The sequence below is a fragment of the Synchiropus splendidus genome, chromosome 6, assembly GCF_027744825.2.
Source record: "Synchiropus splendidus isolate RoL2022-P1 chromosome 6, RoL_Sspl_1.0, whole genome shotgun sequence".
NCBI classification, from domain to species: Eukaryota; Metazoa; Chordata; class Actinopteri; order Syngnathiformes; family Callionymidae; genus Synchiropus; species Synchiropus splendidus.
In genome coordinates this window covers 2,291,919-2,312,290 of record NC_071339.1, presented here as the reverse complement: position 1 = coordinate 2,312,290, position 20,372 = coordinate 2,291,919, and the positions used below count along the sequence as shown (strand labels likewise).

The 20,372-nt window shown below is 43.7% G+C and overlaps 3 protein-coding genes across 6 annotated transcripts in view; 1 reads left to right on the top strand and 2 right to left on the bottom strand.

Moving 5' to 3' along the window:
- Positions 1-411: 411 nt before the first annotated feature.
- LOC128760961 (prostacyclin synthase-like) lies at positions 412-7,545 on the bottom strand. Its single transcript, XM_053868759.1, has 11 exons — positions 7,390-7,545; positions 7,153-7,323; positions 6,445-6,568; positions 6,193-6,368; positions 5,255-5,398; positions 3,923-4,050; positions 3,375-3,562; positions 1,816-1,963; positions 1,025-1,206; positions 754-905; positions 412-652 (listed from the first exon to the last, which is right to left on the bottom strand). Exons 2-11 carry the CDS (start codon positions 7,218-7,220, stop codon positions 499-501), a joined length of 1,464 nt encoding a protein of 487 aa, XP_053724734.1. The 5' UTR covers positions 7,221-7,323; positions 7,390-7,545; the 3' UTR covers positions 412-498.
- A 266-nt stretch (positions 7,546-7,811) lies between these two features.
- thumpd3 (THUMP domain containing 3) lies at positions 7,812-16,224 on the bottom strand. Its single transcript, XM_053868758.1, has 10 exons — positions 16,130-16,224; positions 15,537-15,822; positions 15,385-15,462; positions 13,836-14,258; positions 13,469-13,599; positions 12,146-12,215; positions 11,936-12,051; positions 11,657-11,761; positions 11,410-11,533; positions 7,812-9,410 (listed from the first exon to the last, which is right to left on the bottom strand). Exons 2-10 carry the CDS (start codon positions 15,771-15,773, stop codon positions 9,219-9,221), a joined length of 1,476 nt encoding a protein of 491 aa, XP_053724733.1. The 5' UTR covers positions 15,774-15,822; positions 16,130-16,224; the 3' UTR covers positions 7,812-9,218.
- Positions 16,225-18,278: 2,054 nt separating this feature from the next.
- srgap3 (SLIT-ROBO Rho GTPase activating protein 3) overlaps positions 18,279-20,372 on the top strand; it is a 45,644-nt gene continuing 43,550 nt past the window's right edge. For all 4 annotated transcript variants that reach the window (XR_008414822.1, XM_053867493.1, XM_053867492.1 and 1 more), the window contains exon 1: positions 18,279-18,818. Coding sequence is in view for 3 of the 4 variants with exons in the window: in XM_053867493.1 (XP_053723468.1) it covers positions 18,755-18,818 (64 nt within the window). In the remaining variant the exon portion in view is untranslated. The remainder of the gene's footprint in view (positions 18,819-20,372) is intronic.

Sequence of the window (20,372 nt, the reverse complement as noted above, 5' to 3'; positions counted from 1 at the left end):
GCAGCTACGCATGCGCTGATGTTTACGAATGTATCTTGAGATAAAAATTATCTCGAAGTCATGCATGCCACATGAGAGAAAAATAAACTCATGCATGTCACTTCCAGGGCTCCGTAGCAAACCACGCGCCACACGCTGGTCCTGTTCCAGGCAGCAGATTATCGTTTGCTGCCAAACTTTCCATTCAGCCCAACATGTGCCTGTGTGACAAAGGAGAGGCAGGCTCTGTTTACAGTACATGGGTCGTCCCCTCATTACGCTCCTGTTCACCGCTAAAGACACAGCTCCAGTGATGCCTCACAGAGCGAAAGACGCCATTTCAGGTTTAATATTCTGGAGTGGTATGAAGGATAAACAACGTCATGAGCATGACAGACTTTCCTCTCATGTTTATCAACTTCATTTTTTATTATTGATAAATAACAAAATATACGTATAAATATAGATTTCAAAAGTAGAAAACATCATACAATGTGCACACGGAAAGCTACCAAAGTGCTACGACGCTTCAGTTTTGGCTGTGTATGTGACAAGCACGTCTCCCTGTGGTTGCAGCATCCCAAACCCATAGCGACCAGGATCAACCTCCGGCATCTGAGCTCGCGGGTCGCACAGACGCAACTCAAACTCTGTCAGGATCATGTAAACAAACCTGAAGGGTAAGCAAAAGTGAAACACCATTATAAAATTGTCAAACACAATGAAACACAACCTCCTGCCGCTGAGATACATTAAAGCGTCTGGAACACTCACTGCCTGATGGTATTAATGGCAAATTGCCTTCCCACACAGCCATTGGTCCCAGCTCCCCAGGGCATGGTGAAATGTTTCAGCCGCCTTCCTCCTTTATAGAATTCTGTCTTTGCTGAGCCGTCTTCCTTCAGAAAGCGATCATATTTAAATTTCTGAACGGATTGAAAAGAAAAATGTGTTAATATCAGATGGGTGATGAAGTCTAACGCTACCAACTGAACAATCCACCAAATGCGCTCGACACGTCACCCAATCGTGAGCAGTAACAAACCTGCGGCTCATGGTGGACCTCAGGGTCCATTTGAGGGCTGTTAAAGGGGAATAAGACCAGCCTGTCTCCCTTCCTTAGCTGGTATTCTTTGCCGTCTGCCATGTGGATGGTTTTCTGCTGTAATACCTCCCGCGTAATGAAGGGGGCAGCAGTGAGTCGAAGGGTTTCCTCAAGAGCGCTATCTGAGGAAACGATCGTGGAAAAAATAAATCAATGAATAAAAATAATGAAAAATCTGACACTAGAATAAAACAGACGTAACAATAGAAATACGAGTAGAAATTATGGCTGACTCCCAGCTACACAAACTTTTTCAATGTCCTTTGAAAAGAAATAAATACATAAAGAAAATCTAAATATTTTGGTACTATTAATAGAGATGAAAAATTATACCACATTTGCAAAAAATACCAAAGGAACTTATAATAAATTAAAAAATTGTAATTTGGGAATGTTTTATGAAACATCAATATAAAGCAACATCGATATAAAACAGCATAAAACACAGTCACACACATATTACATGATTGAGATACACAATACAACAACTGCACACAAACTAATTGAGCTCAGTTCTGTCTTTAATAATTTTTTTAATGATTCCAGAGAAGCTCAGTAAAGTATGAATAAAAATGTGAAATTTAAAAAGAACCATCCAATTTATTTCTGAGATTTTTACTGTGACAATGACATCAGAGAGACGCAGTTATACGCACGGTGCGTCTCACTTTCATGAGTGAAAATCAGTCTGGCGGTAGGTGCTTTTCTGTTCACCGGTTGAGTTGACTCACCAAACACAGGGGTGCTCAGGCCCAGCGGCGGACCCTCTCTCAGGTCCATCTGTGTCACGCCGCTGAGCTCAGCCTTCACTGCATCCATGGCGTCAGGATGGGTCAACAAGAAGCCCAAGAGCCAAAACGCGGCAGGGCCAGCGTTTCCCTGGGAGCAAACGACAAAGGGCGGCGGTGAGAAGACTGTCTGTCGCATGGTGACGGCACAGGTGACTTGTTTGTCAAGCACAAATAAGCGTGTCACATGACACACGCGGCTCTCGTGAGCGCCGAGTAAACACTTTCATTCAAATCAAAGTCACACAAAAGAAGGAAGTGTTGATGTAATCACAGCTGGAAATCTTTCATGTGCCAGAGATGAGGGCAGCCTTAGTCTGGAGAACCTCACTCCAGGCAGGGACGTGATGGTTTACTTTATAAGGGAAGAGAATGGCGGCACCTGCGTTCAGAGGCAGGCCACCTCTGACCACGACCGCCGGTCCAAAGGAGCCCTTTACAGGTCACCAGCGTGACTCCAAATGTAGTGACGGACAAGCAGACTGCATGGGCTTGGAGAGAACTGCACCCCAAATAGTCATGAACACAAGAGTTGCCCTGGTGTTGCCATAGTTCAAGTCAAATTCTGGTAAAGATTCAATGTCGGCACTGGCTGAGGATCCTCTGAAGGAGTAGTGTTTGAAGGGTTTGATAGGAATATAGTCAGTCCACAGAGCGACTCACGTCCCAAACATGCAGTTTTAAAGCCGCAGTTCACGGACGTGGACGAGTTAGAAAACAACTCCGAAGAAACCCCTCCAAATCTCCAAGTCTTGTACGCACCAACACCTCCCACCTAACTTTCCAAGTGTGACTCAGCGTCATGACAAAAAGTTGCATCTAAACAGGAATAAATCATGGTGACAAATGCAAAACAAAAGGATGAGTAAGCGCCTGCAGGCTGATGAAAATATCTGATTAATACTCTGGATGCGCACAAGCCCTCCAGCAGGCCTGGAGGCAACAAGCTGGCTGAATCAGAACCAGCGTCCAGATGGATCCGGCACCAGCAGGCAGCCTTCTCTTCCAGCTCCAGATCAACACCTTCTCCTCACATGTATAATTGACATTTTACACATCGAGGGGAAACAGCCGGAACACGAGTCAACTTGGCGTGAGCGGGATTCTCCTGAGGCGGCGCACCTGACGGCCTTCCGGCTTGGAGCGCGTGCCAGCGCGGTGGAGCAGCGCCGCCATGTGGCAGTACAAAATCTTTCTCTTAAAGGGCAGTAAAACACAACCCGCCACGAACCTGTTTTAAACTAAACTAAACTAAACTCCTGCATGAACTTGATAACTGGTTATTGTAATGCGTTTGTTGTCTGTTACTCATGTTCCATCAAATAATAACGCACTAAAACTTTAAAAATGAATGTTTTTACTCCAGAAAACAGCCAAATTATTTCCTTAATTTTTTGTTCTATGACTTATTGAGTAGTAAAGTTCACCTGACGAATAGACGTGTCTCACTCACTTGTCATCACCTTGTCAAGGGTGTCGTTGTTTGTGATCATGTGACTCACCTGTGTGGCCCAGAGCTGCATCAGAACCGCTCTCCTCTCCATCTCCTCGTCGGTTCCGTTGTCCTGCAGCAGACGCCTGTAAGCGTGAAGCCAAGGGCTTGTGTCCGAGTCCTCGGTCCGACAAGCGCCGGCCTGAGCCAAAAACTCCCATAGTCTCTGCTTCACACTTTGGGCTTCTCTCTTCTCCCCTGTCACACACAGACGTAGCGAGACACGGGTGAATCACCGACAGCAGAGTGAAGGAAAAGTCCACTTGTCTCATGCCTTCTGATCCAACCACCTGGCTCCCTTCTCATTGAAGCTCTCTTTATTAAAATGAAAGTCAGAAACAGGGAGGTAAGTGGTGACAGTAAATGTGATCAAGACAAGAAGGCAGTACTGCCACAGCACAGTTTGATGTTACATGTGGCCGTAAGTGGTGCGAGACTGTACACCCAAGTGTTGACATTTTGTTCCAGACGCTGTCTAAGAAAGTGATTCAGCATCCAGTCAGAGCAGATAACACTGGAGAAAGCGCCCACTTCAGTTTCGTGCTACTAAAGTCTCACCAGCCTTCAATGTTCCTCGAGCCAGTTTGGTCAGGAGCTGGTCGAACCTCCTGTATTCCTCATAAACACTGGAGGGATCGGTGTTGTTGTTGTTTTGTTCACCTCCGAACAGCGTCAGGTACCCCGCCCTGGGAACAGAGGGAACATCATTCATGATGTCTTTTCTAGTCATGAATGGAGAGTCCGCCCGCACGATTCAGTTTCGACATGAGTGACTTCACTTGCACAGACACCTGTGGTGTTCCGCGCAGGACAAGAGCGTGTTATTGCTTGTGAGTGTTTTGGAATCTAAACAGGATTCTCAGCCCAGTACGCCTGCTTTCAGGTCACACGGCTGCTCCGTTGCCATGGTAAACACTCAAATGGGAAACGAGCATGTTTGTGCCAGAAGGTGAGGTGCCGAGTCTTGGTCCTGAATCTCTTTCACTGATACACGATAAGATCTTTGCCTCGGTTGAGCAAGACTTAATGGGCTTTTGGCAACTCAAGATTCTCATGGCTTTTGCTGGAGGTGTTGGCTCCATTAAACCAAGACCCCCAGCTGTGGCATGTCTGAACCAGTGGTTCCAGGATTGCTGCTGCGCATCAACAGTGGGCTGGGCATGTTGTCCTACCCCCAGTTGGTTTGGTCTACCACGGTGAGGGAAAGTTGGAGCATGGGATTGACACACATATCAGCTCATTCAATGAGCAGAGCCCTCCATTTACTAGGAAACCAAAAGAGTAGCAGCCGACTAGTCTCTCCCACAGAAGATTGTCTTCATCAAAAGAAGCTAGTCACGGTGGTCTCCTGGATACCAACTCTCACGCGACTAGGAGGAGACGCAGGACAAGCTGAGCTAGTGTCTGAGGTGACCTTGAAATGCCATCAAGGTTACTGCACTTAAGTGAAAGGAAGTGGAAGGATTGATGGACACTGTATGTATATGTTTTTTTTTGTTTAATCTTCAGCTGTAAGCAGATAGACAGAGAGGCCTGCTTATGATATCATATTTAAGTGTGTCTGATCGGAAAATAAATGGGAACAATGGTGCATGTGAAGGTCTGTACATGTCGTTATCATGTAGAAAGAAAAGTTCAACAGAAAGTTCTGATGCAGTGAGTGTGTGTCCTGCCCGTCCTGTCATTTCATTATTTTACTTCTGAGCAGAACCGGAAAGACTTCCCCAAACATTTACGTTACAGGGAACACAAGAGGAGGTTTTTCTCCTCCGGTTTACTAACAAAGTGCCGCAGGACCGGCTGGCGTGTAAACTGTTTAACCGAATGCCTCTGACATCAACACATGCTTTGTGTGTGAAAACGTGTGCGTGGGAGGTGGAGATTTCTTACTTAAACAGGACGCGGTAGGAGAAGTTGAACAGGCCGTCCTCTTTCCAGTCTTTCTCGTTCTCAGGCATCTCCGCCGTCAGCAATGCCCGCAGGTGTTTGCGCATCATGGCGTTTAGCGAGGCAAAGTTCATGCCCTGGAAGTGTCTGCAAGTCACAGCCGATCGTGTTAGCTGTCACGTCAAACGCTGTCGGATTGACCACTAACACACCATTTCTGTAATTGCCCAACCCTCATTCTGTGTCAGGTAACACGAGGATTATCTCAAGCACATCTGTGAGCGACACCATAAAAAGCTGGGGAAACTTAAGAGCCTTTATTCAGATGAAATCGGAGCAGGATGCTGCAGACCATTGAACATAAATGAGGGAAACAAGGTTGATGTGTCAGCTGAGAACAAATGGTCTGGATCAAATTTACAGCGAGTATTTGGTTCAGTGCGGCTCAGTGTAGACAACTGTTGCTACAGTGAGGCTTTTCTAGTCTCCTAGACCTGGTTTATGCAACAATATAGAGCTTTTACATTCAGGTGTTGAGTGTGGAACCTGCATTATCTGAACGTATAGTTTCCTCCTGGCTGGACCATCCAGAAAAACCTCAGCCAGTTGGACTTAGATGAACCTGTTGACCAAACTTCTCTGACATTCTAAATGCTTGTGCTCTTTATCTAGTTCCATCGGTCATGACCCGGAGTCAAAACCACGTGACTTTTAATTTGATCATGGTCCAACACAGGTTGTCAACAAAGGTTACTTTTCTAACTTTAGTATTAAAGACGTAAATGAAGTGGCATACCTGAAATTTAAATATGTGAAGCTAAGGTGTCCCCAACCCTGCAAATGTTTCACCCCAAATTTCAACCATCTCATCTGGCGAACAGCGCTAACAAGAAATTGTTTGCTTTCAGTTTAACATTCCAGTTAATGTGGAGAAGACCTACTGTTTCATGATCACTTTTGCTTTGGCTGTCAGTTGGTGTGAGAGTCGCAGGTTGAAGATCCGGTCCATGAGCACCTCAGCGTAGCGTGTGAAGTCCAGCGAGCCAGAATCGTTGAGGACAGCGTCGTACGAGTGCGGATCAAGAAGCACCGTCACATAATGTCCAGCAACGCAGACCTTACATGTGAAATTGAGACGCAGTTTGAATGACCTGCAGTGTAAAGTTCACGTTTGCATTTCCATTATTGTTTACCGTGAAAATGTCTCCATGTTTCTGCCTCATTCTCGCCAAGAACTTGGAAGCATCTTTTCCAAATTCCAGGGCATGTCCCAACCACGGGACAACTCCTTTGTCCAGTGGAGGCTCGGTCTTGGATCTGAAGCAGAATCGACTTGGTCACCTTATGTTGAATGTCAAGGCTGCAGGTTATCATAAAGTCAAGCAGCGTTCTGACTAGTACGAATGATGTTTGCATAAACTGTAAAGAGATAAATGTAGTCAAAGTATGAAATCAGAAAGTTGTGTTGGGTGATCACAATAATAATAATAATAATATGATAAATCCTAAAATCATACTTTCTGCTAAAAAAAAATACACTCAGACCAACTAAAACAAACAACTATAACAAAATGTATTTAAAAAAATCAGAGGCTGCTTGAGAAATGAGAATACATTTGGAAATAAAATCTGCTCATAGTTAAGGCTGATTCATTGTAAAAATCGAAATTGACATTGAAAAGAGAGAAAGCAGATCACATGCTTTATTGAAAAGAAATGCTTTTTTTTTTTTTTTTAGATAATGTCTTGCATTGACCAAGCGTTCTAAAAACCCCGTTTCATATACATGTTCAACTACAACTAAGCGACAATGAATGGTCATCGCACCGCGCCTCGCATTCACTGACACTGACAGTAAACAGTTCAGACAGTGGTGACATCAGTCACGAGGGGAGACGCACCTGGTTCGACGCGGGACGATGAAGCAGAGCAGCAAGACGAGAGCGAGCAGCAAAACGGTCCAGATCATCTCGCGTTGGGTTTCCTCCTCGACCAGTGCGCACTCCCCGTTTCCCCTGAGCTTTTAAAGCCACGACGTGACGTCACCAGAACCTTGCGCTTCCTTTTGGAAACTTGATCAGAGAACGCACCGACAAAGGTGAGTGACGTCAAGTAGACAAACACATCTGTATGTTTACCTCAAAATCATATGGAGTGTAGAGTCATGATTTCATCTGGCTACAGTTGGAAAACGCTTCACATCAAGTACTCCAGCAATGAACACTCCTCTGAGGACCAGATCATGTTTCAGCCTGTTTCGATAATAACATGATGATGGTGATGATAACTTTTAATGGTTTAATAACTGGCTTCAAAGTTCTCCCCAGTGATCCCAAACACATTGAAATAATAACAATAACAACAGCAATAACAACAATAATAAAAAGAAAACAATAATAATAATCCTATTTCCTCACTCAGGTGGTCGTATATTATGCGTGTCTCTACTGGATGCAGTAGAAACTCACCTGGACATCTGAACAAGATGAAGATGATGACAATAACAACAATAACAATAACAACAACAATAAGAATAATAACTTATATAGTAACTTTCAGAACACCTGTCACAAAGTGCTTTACAAACAAAACAGAAACATAAATGAGGAAAATGAGGAAGTCTATATAGTGAGTTTCATGTCGTGCTCCCGATCTCCTCTGGCAGGCTGCTCCAGAGGCGAGGGACCCAGAGTGAGAGATGGCCGGGTCGCCCACAAGCCAGGATGCACCTGAGGTTCTGAGGAGTGTAGCTGCCTTGTGGGGGTCGACATCATCTGTTAAAGCCAGTTAGAAGCCTCACTGCTGAGTTCTGAAGTGGTTGGAGGGGAGTCGCACCAGTCCATATTGGAGTATGGGTTTCATTTTATATATCAGTGTTAATGGAAGCAAACAGGACTGGTCTGTTTTTTCTTAAAGTCAAGGTCAAATGAAAGCGAAGAGACAAGAAATTTTGGGCTATAGGAGTCATGTATTGAGACACCGGAGGCGTGGAGAGTATGGTGAAGGAACGACTAATACGTGAGCGGCTCAGTTGAGGGGAACTTTGTGCCATCCAGCTGGTGACATCATCAAGACACACCTTGAAAATCCTTTTGAGGGCTGCTGGACGATTTCAACTGAATGCATCATGTAGATGGAACGTCACTAAAATAGTACCTTGAAGAACACCACAAATGTAGTTTCACATATAGTCTTTCAGACACCACTGAAAACAGTCGGCCCACGACTAGAGGTGGTCTAGAGCGGTATGATCGTCACTGAAATGGAGCTGCGCCCACATGATGGTTGAGATGCTAAGATCTAATTCCAGGCTGGACTCTCTCCAAAAACAACCCAACTGAATGTAAATAGAGGCGCGTCACTGAAACTGCAGACTCATTCTTCAGTGTAATCACGTAGATAAACAACAGGCTTGAATCCTAGACAACTTCTGGCTGGCTGAGTAATGACAGCATGACTTGAGGCGGTCTCATGTTACGGGATGTCAAGGGTTGGAGGCAAGCTCAGGCCAGGAAGTTGGACGACGGCCCTGTGAAGCAACTGCTCACCTACACATCTCACACAAATCAATGAGCGCATCACCCAATGACTCAGGTAAACAGAAGATGGGGAAAAAACCCCACACCCACTGGGATCCTCAGTTCTTCTGAAGAAACCCAAGAATTATCAACGGACATTTCCTCTTTGTAACTGGAGCTGATTCAATCGTAACACATTCAAATAGTCTGAGACGAGTTTTTCATCCAACAAAGTGTCCATCAATGTCTTTTGGGAACATTCACTCTAAGAATGAAAGTCCTTTCTTGAGTCACAACTTCAGCACAGTTTGGTGCTCAGACTAGTCAATTGTTTATTATTTAGAGCAAATGAACGCAGTGACGCAGCAGCACGTAATGGACTTGAAATAAAACGATTGTTGAGTCACCACTGGAGAAAATCTAAATATTGGTGGAAGCAAACATTTGAATTAGGAGCTCTCCGCAGCACTTTTCTTCTCCTCCTGCGTCTGAAGGCTTTGGCGTGACTGGTACACATCTTCAGGAGTTTGGCCAAACACGCCGCAGGTCCGCTGGAGGAGGTAAACGCCGGCATGTAAACCCCCAACGTTGACCCAAACAGTGAGCACTTTCCTCCACAGTCCACCCATCCTGGAGACGGCCTGAGAACACAGCAATCACACCCAGAGATACTGGTGAGCACCTGGGATGCATATTATATCCCGCCGTGATGCAGTTCAACCTCAGTCAAGACGTTATTGGAAACATGTGCCGTGAATGACACCTCCTTCATCCTTCATACAAACATTTACTTGTGGCTGTGAACTAGAGGGTGGGGAATACGACCTCAAATGATCAGCAGGTGGCAGTAGCACAGGAGTTCCTCCCGGACACAGGCAGAGCCAAGCAGCAGAAATTGAATGAGAACACCTTCCATTGCCTCATCACAAGTCACGTGACTTGCATGAGCACAAGCATGACCGCGAGCATGTCGGGTTTCTACCAGAGCAGGACTTCAGACTGGATCTTCAGTGGGAGAAAATTCAGATTGCTGGTAAATGCAAAGCAACCGACTGAGCACCGGAACCAGAGGTGCCAAACTGTGTTGGTGGCGGGTTTGTCTTCCAACCGATCAAGAACACAGATGAACCAATCAGCAGTTTGAGGACCCTTATCTGGTGCTGTCCGTTTGGTTGGAACAACAGCGGTTTGTTTGTCAGCCCCACTGTCAGGTAAAACAGTTCCTCATCTCATCGAAACCAAACCTGTTCCGTCAAAAACTTCCCACCAATTGGACTATTTCAGATTAGATAAATAAGATACAATATATACTCATATATATTTCTTGTGTCCTTTATCATAAATTGAAATATTTCATGTATCCTTAAGGAAACATGAAAACATCACAATAAATACTAATATACAAATTTAATATAATTAATATACAAAACTAATAATACAAAATAATTGTAAAAAATACAAAAAAAGGAAGAAGGCAGAAAGTTGCAGTCAAACATGACGCACATGGGCACACACCTCTGGTTTAATGACATCTTTTATAGGGCACACGCAAACAAAAAGAATCCAGTTAACGCCTGAACAGATCAATAAACACTCACACAATGAGACGCACACCCTCGTCTCTATTATGATATTGACTGCTTGTTTAATGTAGTCCATTGTTGGCCAACACATGTTGCAGCCCTTAATTCCGTTTCCTTTATGTAAACTGCCTCATAAAAACTGGATCAAACACCATTGTTTTTAAACCTACACTTGGCTGGGATAAACACAAACATGCGGTTGTCACTACAGACATTTGAACAAACCCACAAAAGTATTTGAAATGACAGGCTGACAGACACGTGACAGACACGTGTGGGGAAAATAAGGTCAACTACGCCTTCAATACAAAATCACTAAGGTGTGCAAAAGGAATCACTCTGGAGAGGGTGTAGATGTTTCAAACATTCCCTTGCCTCACGTGAACAGGGATCGTACGCTGATAAAATGCTTCGGGGAAAACGGTAAGGTTTTGGATGTGAAAGGCTAAGTTCAATTAGAGCCTCAGGCCACTCCTCGCCTGACCGATATAACTGCGCCGCCACTCTTCCAACATCGAGTGGTCTTCACCCGTCTCACTGGAAAACGTTGCTGCGTTAAAAACGACTTCCGCAAACTTCTAAACAAAAACACCATTGACCTAGATACAAGAAACCGGTTAGATAAAGTGTCTTCTGCCAAACACATGAGACGCCAGCTAAATGTCTCCAAGAACAAGTGCCAACTCCTGTGAAAAAGACAAAGACTTGCTGTGTGCACAGGCTGGCAGACACATTTAACCAGAAGAACATGTCAACACCTGGAGGTGTGTGCTACAATTTGTGTTTCAGCCCCAAACTGGCCTGTTATTGAGGTCAGCTCATGTCAACTAAAACAACCTGGGCTGAGGCAGCTGAAGCAACATATCTGACAATATATATAACCAAAGGATGGAATATTGTGTGTGTGTTGACATCGCATGGTGGAGCCCCATTGCACACCATGATGTCAGATAGCTGGTGGATTATGCTAATGTTTCCCTTCTCCTTCCAAATGATTGGAACGGAGTGGGAACTTATTCTGCTGTTAGGGAAAGCTCAGATGTCACTGTAGTCTTACCTTGGCAAAGCATTTCTTGTCCTGAGTCAACAGAGCAGCCTTTCCTGAGCCAGGTCTGCAGACTCGTGCCATTTCTCTCAGGCAGGCAGGGTACAGATCCCAGTTCTTCTTTCGTGATCCCATCCTATGTTTATTAATTTCAGCAGCACAAACATCATCGATATTATCAACTACGCAGACTTTCAATTATTTTATTACCTGCTGCATTATTCAGTGCTTTTTAAGTAATAAAAACATAGGGTTGTACCTCTTCCCGAAGGGCATGTCAGTGACGATGATGTCGACTGAGCTGCTCCGTACAGGCAAGTTACACAAATCCCACTGCACTGTGTCAATGGGCAACCCTGAGTGGCTGAGTGGAAAACAAGACAATCACAGAGTCATGACTGACAGACAGATTACAATAAGTGAACTTGCACTCAACAAAATTGTATAGTGTTTCCAAATGTGGTGCATACATACACTAACTTATCGTCACCCCCATCATACGTCTGTCTAACCCAGTTTTGAAGCAGCCCAATTTCACCTGCTCTTCTCAGCCATCCTTTTTTGGATGTGGCACACGTTGTTGACAGTACGGTTGACTGCCATATCATTGTTGTCCCCAGCAATGTAATACGAACTTGAAAACTCTATCGCCCCCTGGTGACAAGAAAGGTTGCAGTGTCAGTTAAATATTTCAAATGTAAAACACTGTAAACTGCGCCTCAATTCTCAATAGCAAGAAACACATCACCTCTAGAGGAATAGCTCCCGTCCCACACATCGGATCGAGAATGACATCAGACGTTTGGGGTTTGCACAACCTGCTCAAAAATGAAAGCACAAGAAGTTCATTGTTATGTGCGATGAGTAAGTTTTTTTCTTTCTTATGAATATTCCTTTTTGATGACGAGTTCTAAAATTAGCAATTTAAGAGCTAGAATAAGTGTTGAAACATTTTAATCACATTCTTTACCTTAACACAACTCCACTTTCCGAATTGTAACTTTCTTTTGAATCGCTTTAACCTTTAACCTCTACGTCTTTAAACGCTCTACGCAATGGAAAGATTAGTATTGCCTCGTTCTCAAGAAAGAACTCCAGAAATTCAGTAAAGCTTTCATTTCTGTTTTTAACTCTGAGTTGTTGGCAACTAGTTGTAAACGGTATTAAGCGTTAATCCCATCTAATCTTGCGCAGGGTGTAAAATAAACACTTGTTTTCAACTGCTCAGAGGTAAATATGCGGTTCGGATCTAAGAAATGCCATTAAAAGGTCCTCATTCTTCTCAGGCACTTGGCGACCGTCCAGCGTGACGACAAGTCAGTCAATCATTCTTAAAAAAAGACTTAAAACACCTTTGTTCGTAAAAATTTGACCTTTTCTTAACACCCACTTTAGCATTTTGAACTGAACACAAGTGATGTCAAAGCTTTCTGTCAAAGAAATGAGTGCTTTAGCAAGCAAGGGGAGGGGAGGATTCCAGATGAGAATAAATCAGAATCCGAATGTTTATTTGCAGTGATAAAATAAAATAAATCAGTATTTTTAGTGGTGTTTGGCACCAATCATATGGAAAAATTGATAATAAAATTACAAGAAATAAATCAAAATAATTAGGTAATTAAAGGAATAAATGATTTTGAAGTCACATTTCGTGATGACGAAAAACACAAGTTTAGCTGAGCTCAGACTAATGCAGAAGACTAAACCAAGCTTACGCTTTGCTCACCAATCTAATTGTCTCCTGAACAGATGAGCAGCTCAGGTGGATGAAAGTCACTCTAAAGAGCCTTAGCAACCATGAATATTATTAATGAGACTGATAATCCTATAACAAAAATGTGATATCGACTGAAGGTCCCTCGGCATATCTCATTACTGCTCAATTTTGAAGACAAAACACTCCAAATGGAGCATAATCGATGAGATTTATTCCTCTCTGCTCCTTTTAGATGGAATGGGAGAGTTATTGTACGATTGACAAGCGAGTGATATAAAAGTCTTCTTGTTATACCTGTTGGGAATGGGCTTCCATTATTGGTAGTTGGTTTTATACAAGCTAAATGAATGTTACCTGAGCATGCCGTAACACAGAGTGGAGCGGAGAGTAGTGGGACCAAAGTGGCTGATGTTTCTCCGGTGCAGACTCTCCTCAGTCAGTGCGATGCCCACCACTACCTCTTCATTGTGTATATTTAATAAAACCTAAAATACAAGAAACCAGTATTAATGTGATCACAGGTTGAGCTGTTCTTAAAACAAGGGACCTGCTACTCTTTAAGTAAATTCATCAATTTCAGTAATTTCAAGGAAGTTATTTTTCAAGAGGTAATTTCAAAACTAAATTTCAATTTCAATCTCCATTAACACTTGAAAACTTGTCTGCCTTGATGTTTTTAGTTGTTGGTTGCCACACTTCTTGTTAGAACAGGTGCCATTACCTCAACGTCAAACTTCGTCATGTCTGCTTTCCACTGGAAAAATTCTTGCACAGCTCCACCAAAATCTCTTGCCGCCTCATTCGAGGAGAAGCTGTGCTTGTCACCGGCCCTGCTGCACGTCACGCGAAATTTGAGGATTTTGGCCTCCGGAGCTGCTTCCTCTGTCTCAAACGTGATCATCTCCACGTCAGACGTGCTTCCTTTCTGACCGTCTTCTTCCACAGGTACCTGTGGCTGCTCCAGCTGCTCGCTGCCACTCGCAGCTGAGTCCATTAACTCGCTGTTTGACTTGACCTTGGTGCCATTTCCTCCTTTGCGCTGACTTTTTTTCTTTTTAAAAGAGCGATTCAGTTCCCACACCTTCAGAGCACTATTCCACGGAAGTTTGGATGCAAGCTGCTGAAGATCAGCCAACGTCTCCTCCTGTTGAAATAAAGAATGGCAATTTTAAGGTGTTGAAATGTTCAGGGAAACAAACAATTATTGCTATATCCCCTTCTCAAGGATTACTGATGGAAGGTCCATTATTTTGGACAGCAATGCAAAACAGTTGTCTCTCTAGAAGAGGGCTTCTTAACATTTCTGATCTCGGGGACCATCCTTTTCCAGAAGAAAAGGGTCTGGGGCCCATTCAACCAAAAGAACTGATTCATTACTACTCATGTGTGTTCAATAACCAGACATGTAAACAAACCAAAACCTTGTGAAATGACATGAAACCACAATGTCACAACATTTGTCATAGACAAGTCCATCCAGCAGCAGAACCAGGTGTCATGTTCATCATGTTCAACCAGTCATGTTCATCAAATTTACTCAAGAAAAAAAAAAAAAAGAAAAAATACACATGATGCAAACTGTTGAGGACATTGGTAAAAACTGTTTAAAATTCTGAATAAAATAAATAGAATGAAACCATGTCTAAATATCATAAGATATAAGCACAGTGTAAATGAAAGTAAAGCCATGAAATATTCTAATTAATTTCCAAAACACCCCCACAACAGTTTTTACTGTTGAGGGGGTGACATCCCTTTATTTATCATTTTCTCTTTCCAAGAACTTCTCCATAGTTGTTAACTATCACAGATTTGCAGCTGTAAAGTCAATTCAGTGACAGACTAGTGCCACCATATGTGGCTGATGCATTAAAACTGAGTGTCTTGCAGCAAACAAAGGTATAAAACAAAAAATGGTTAAGAATCACTGCTATAGACCATTGAATTTAAAACGGTGAATATTTAAAATCTAAACATTTAACTACACCAACAAGCACTAACAGGTTTGACACTTCAATGAGACACATATACACAATCCCAAGAAGCAGTGCTTGAGATTACTGGGTGCAGTCGAGCGCCACCTGCATGATGGACTTCCCCAGACAAGGGTGGAGCCAGCGTGCTGACGATGAAGGCGGACACCGCGTGTACCGCTCCGAGCGCCTATGAAACTGCCTCACACACGTTCTCTAGATGCTTTCACTTAATTATTTGAATCTTAAATATACAGTGGATAAATAACGACTTCAAGTTGGGGCAGTGATAATTACCTTTGAACTCTTGAACTGGTACTGATCAAACACATCGACCACGACGAACAGGTTGTCCACAGACCTCAGGAGGTGCACCTGGAAAAGGAAAGCGCCAAAGTCATAATCCTGCTCTGCCTGACTTCTGGCTGCACGAACAATAAAGGTCATACCTGAAACAGTTTGTCAGTGGTGATAGGAAAGTAAATACGGCCTCGGTCTTTGCTGACTCGAGCGTCCACACCAATCTTCTCCTTGACCTCCTCTGCAGCGGTGTGCTCAAAGCCAGTGGGCACAGTGGCTCCAATGGTCACAGTGATGATGGTTTCATCTGCGTCAGAGCGACTCGTGTCTCCAGGTGCGGAGTCGGAGGAGGGCAGGTCTCCAAGTCCAGATTCAGGGCAAGTCATTGTCCGCAGGCTTTGTCCTTTACCTGCCTCACGCCTGGGTTAGCTGCGACTGAAGGAGACCAAATGAAGAGAAAATGATCAATATCTGACCTAAAAAACATTATACATGGACTGCATTCACAGCAGACGACCACAGGAAGTGCAACATAGCAAACGCGACGCTACGACGATGACGAAGCTTTTTAAGAAACGGAAACACTCAACGTTGATGGAGCTACCGGTTGCCAAAACCGGCTAAAGTTAGCTTTAGCACCGTGAATTTGTGCATCATGCGAGTTATCATTGTTAACGGTGAACATTCGGACATATTCTCTGATAGTCAGTCACCGTTTGTAGCGACCAAGATGTCAACAAACCTTTGGCAAGCTATTTTACAAAGTTGGCTGGAGTGAACTGTCAAACACGAGGAGGCTGCATGGATCACACCCGCAATGCAAACGGCCACTTCCGGTATAAGCCCTCCAAAGCAAACCAAACACCAACTAATTTGTGTCCTTATTCCGTAAAACCAACGTCAGAAAAGAAATCAATTATGTCATTTCAGACAAATCAACACATGTTTGTAAAAAATATCCCTAGACATGTATTTATAGTGGCTATGTACATCGCATTATAACGTTATTTTGAAAGCATGCAGCCCAGACAGGAATCTGCGCTCCACAAGCATGAACTTGATCCGGTTTTGCTCTTCGAGTCGACGCAAAGGACTCAATAGCAGCTATAGACAAAATTGATCAGCAGAGGGCGCTATCATGTAACGTTAGTCTGATATTATTTGATCACGTTCAGTGGCATTGACTGTGTGGTGCGTGTGTCTTACAACGCTGCCTTGCTCATTGGCATTCACTGTGATCAAGTTTCAGAGAGGGCCACACAGAGATGTACCAACAAAGACTTGCTTTTAAATAGTGAGCCCACACTGCTCTGTCAAACCCCTGCAGCATTACTTTGCATGGGCAGCTACGTGAAAAGAAGAACCGCCTTACTATCCATCATGCTGATATTTTACATCAATCTAATGAGCCACATTCATCACACAAAGACAGGAGGTAAACTCATTTGCCCTGAACACTCTCTTGAGGTGATTGATTTGCCCTGCCTCATTCTGGACTATAGGGAGCAGGAAACCTTAGAGTTTCCAAACTCACTTTTGGATTGTTGTGAGTGGAAAATGGGACACTTTTGAAGTCAAGTTAAATGTGATATATTAGCAATGCGTTTGATGAGAAACTATTGAAATAAAAAGAGCTTTCTGACAATGTATCCGAGCAGCAGATACCTATGGCGAGGGGTAAAAAGTGTTTTCTTCCCGGGCTTCCCCTCTGAGATGGGTGACAGAAATAGAGTTGGGAAACAGATGGATTATGAGAGGGATGATTCAGCGGCAGCGCTTTGCTTCTGTGGGTTCCTCTGTGGTAAACACAAACAAATGCTGTCACTCTGACCCTCCAGCAGAAGCTCAGCAGGAATGTCTGTTCTCCTGAGGAATCACTTGAGAGTGGTGGTGATGCATCGCGCCTGACAAAGGGCTCACACCGACATGATGCCACAAGGCATTTGATGCAGGAGGTCCCAGTTTGTCTTTTGGCCTCTGCCTCTTACATCCTGCCAGTCGCTGTCAACACCATTTACATGGATGAAACCAAAATGGTGTTTCTACACATGTGAAAAGGCCAGGCATTAAATAACAACACTTGGATATCTTAAAATCCTCAAGATTGAACAAACTAAATCATATCATACAACCTCACTTTGGAGGAAACCCTTCAGCAAAAGGAGTTACAAATACTGCATGTACTAGTACTGTTACGGTTGTGAGTTTATTAGCTATTAGTTCCTATTTGTTAGAGTGACTGTGTTTGTGTAGTGTTGCTGTCTGTGTCTGTCTTTTTTAATGTACTGAAAAGCTGAGTGCCACATAACTTTGTACTATAGATCATCAATGCTACTGTATTTAGAAGATACTTGTGTAGTTTAGTGTAGTAATGGTGTCTGTTCAGTACGCAAATTATGATTTTCAGTAGTGTTGCACCCTGCTTGTCTACCCTGGGTATATGGGGAATCTTTGTGTTTTTAAGGACTTTTTAAAAAAAATCAAAGTCCTTGTTGTTGTTTACCACAATGTTTGATGATATTATTATTATTATGTTATTTTTTGTGTTTGCTGGTTGTGTGTGTGTTTAAGTTATGTGTGCATTGGATAATGATATTGTGTATGTGTTCGCTATTATGTGTACATCAATGTACTCGATGACATGCGTGAGTTCTGTGCGTGTACACTTTCTACAGTATGAAAATGTGTGTTTGTGCGTCTGATGCATGTGGTTTTGCATGTGAAGATGTTTGGCTCTCTGTCGTGTTTTGTTGCGGTGTGTGTGTGTTTGTGGACCTACTGTATGTTTTGCTAAAGCAGAAAAAAAAACAGGTGAACGGAGGTTGGTGTTGGATCACGTGACTGAAGAAGAGCGCGCGTCCGTCCGCGCGCCCGTCCCTGTGTGAGGCTCACGTGACACCTTTTAAATTCCTGTTTCCCTGCAGCGTGATTTGTCAGACGGATGGTTTCTCTCTTCCAGCTCCGTTACGCGGCCACATCTGTTCATTTGGCTCCCTGAAGATCCACAGCTCGAGCTCTTCCAGTCTTCCGTCGCGGGCTGCTGCGGTCACTGAGTCGTGGTTGTGCTGGAGTTGTAGCTCGGTCCTGTCTTTTGTTTCTCCGGTGTCACCAGTGAGGAGGACTGGAGCTTCTGTCAACACTGAACCCGAGAGATCTCAGGCGCGGGCGATGTCCTCTCCCTGAGTCCCGCGACATCCCATTGCTGGGATACAAGAGCTTTTGTTTTTCTCTGGAAACGGGAGCCAGAGCGCGCTGGGAGGACTGGAGGAGAAAGGGCTTGCACGGTACAAAGCGGGGATCACCACCGGAGACCCCCCTCCACTGAGTCCACGATCTACCCGGGCTCACCGCACCAAGCTGAGGAACCATGTCATCCACCAAATTCAAGAAAGACAAAGAAATCATTGCAGACTATGAGACCCAAGTAAAAGGTGCGACCCACTCCACTGCTCATTCTCTCTGCCGGTTCTCCGTTTCCGTCACTGCAGATGAAAACAGATTTACAACCAATTTTAATGATGATAATCACAATAACAGCAGCATTTACACTTGTGATCCAGCTGACATATGAGCCATGCCAAGACCAGAGCACCAGGCTGCACCCACTACTCACACTGCTGTCATGGAGAGAGTCTGTGCAGCTGGACTACACCCCCCTGGGGTCACATTTTTGGGCTTCCTCTGTCGCCTGTGATATGATTGTGTTGTAGCTCTCTACCTGTGCAGGTGACAGGTTACCATCACACTTTTACACAGTGTCTCCCATGGCAACCCCCTTCATCTAATCCGCTCACGTTTTTTTTGTCTTTAGCTCATTGACAGTCGCCTTGTGTAGTGTTTCTGCTCTCTGCCTTCATCGGGTTACGTGCTGTCTTTACCTGTAAGTGAGTTCAAGTCCCTTTCAGAATCTCCATCAAATCTTTTATTCAACTCAGTATTTCAGATAGTTCCCCCAGCATTAACCTACACCTTTATAGACGCCCAAGTTTCCTGTTTTCAATCAAAAGCAGGGAATCATTTTTGTTTGAAGCAACACTGTGATAAGTCATATTTTATGTTATACTTCAGTAACACTGCATTCTCTTGACTCATTCTGATATTCTTGCTGCTCATTATCCAAGACTTGTGAGCACCACAATGTGAATTATTTAGTATTATTGACTTCTATTGAAGTAAACAAACAAACCAAGACAAATGGACCAGTCTGGAATCTGCATTATAAATACATTAAAGTGAGTGATCCACTCACAAAAGTAAATGTAGTTATGTCCTGAGTGTTTTGAAGAATGACATCTATTATTGCCAGTATTACAAATTAAAAGATTATTATAGTGGTGTAGCATTTGCACCTCACTGCACGCAGTGATTGATAGTATTGTTGACATCAGGTACTGTACATACTGTTATTGACCCAGCATGACTTGTTCAACAAGAACAAAGGAAGTAGGGTTAGAAAAAAAAAAGAAACCTCATCACGTTGATGCTGTTTTATGTTGTGCAATTTTTACACGTTGTGGTGTGTAGTGTGCTAGTAGTGTGTTAAACGGCAATCTTGATCTAATAAATGTGGTACATGACACCCACTGAAAACAAGTGACACCAGGCTCAGAGACAGCTTGAACATTAGATGGTGATGTACAGCGTTTATTCAATTCTGCACTCAGTTAGGGTCAAGTTCTGGATGCTGTCAGTCATGGAGACGGGAGCAGAAGGCTGGCCATATTGAAGCACTATGGAAGGACATCATAGACATGAATAACAAATCCCCAGCTAAGGCAGCCAGTGCTGAGACACATGTTCGGCTCTGCAGCGTTGGAATTAAGAGCTGGATTGAGAACACAAACAGAGGCCTGATCTTCAGCCGGCGTCCTCCGAAATGGTGCTGAGTTCAGTTACAAGACATCGGACCCATTACTCCGGCTCCTATTCAGAGTGGTTTCACTCACGATACCCCTCAGGGACTTCTTCCCCTGGTCATGGGCCAG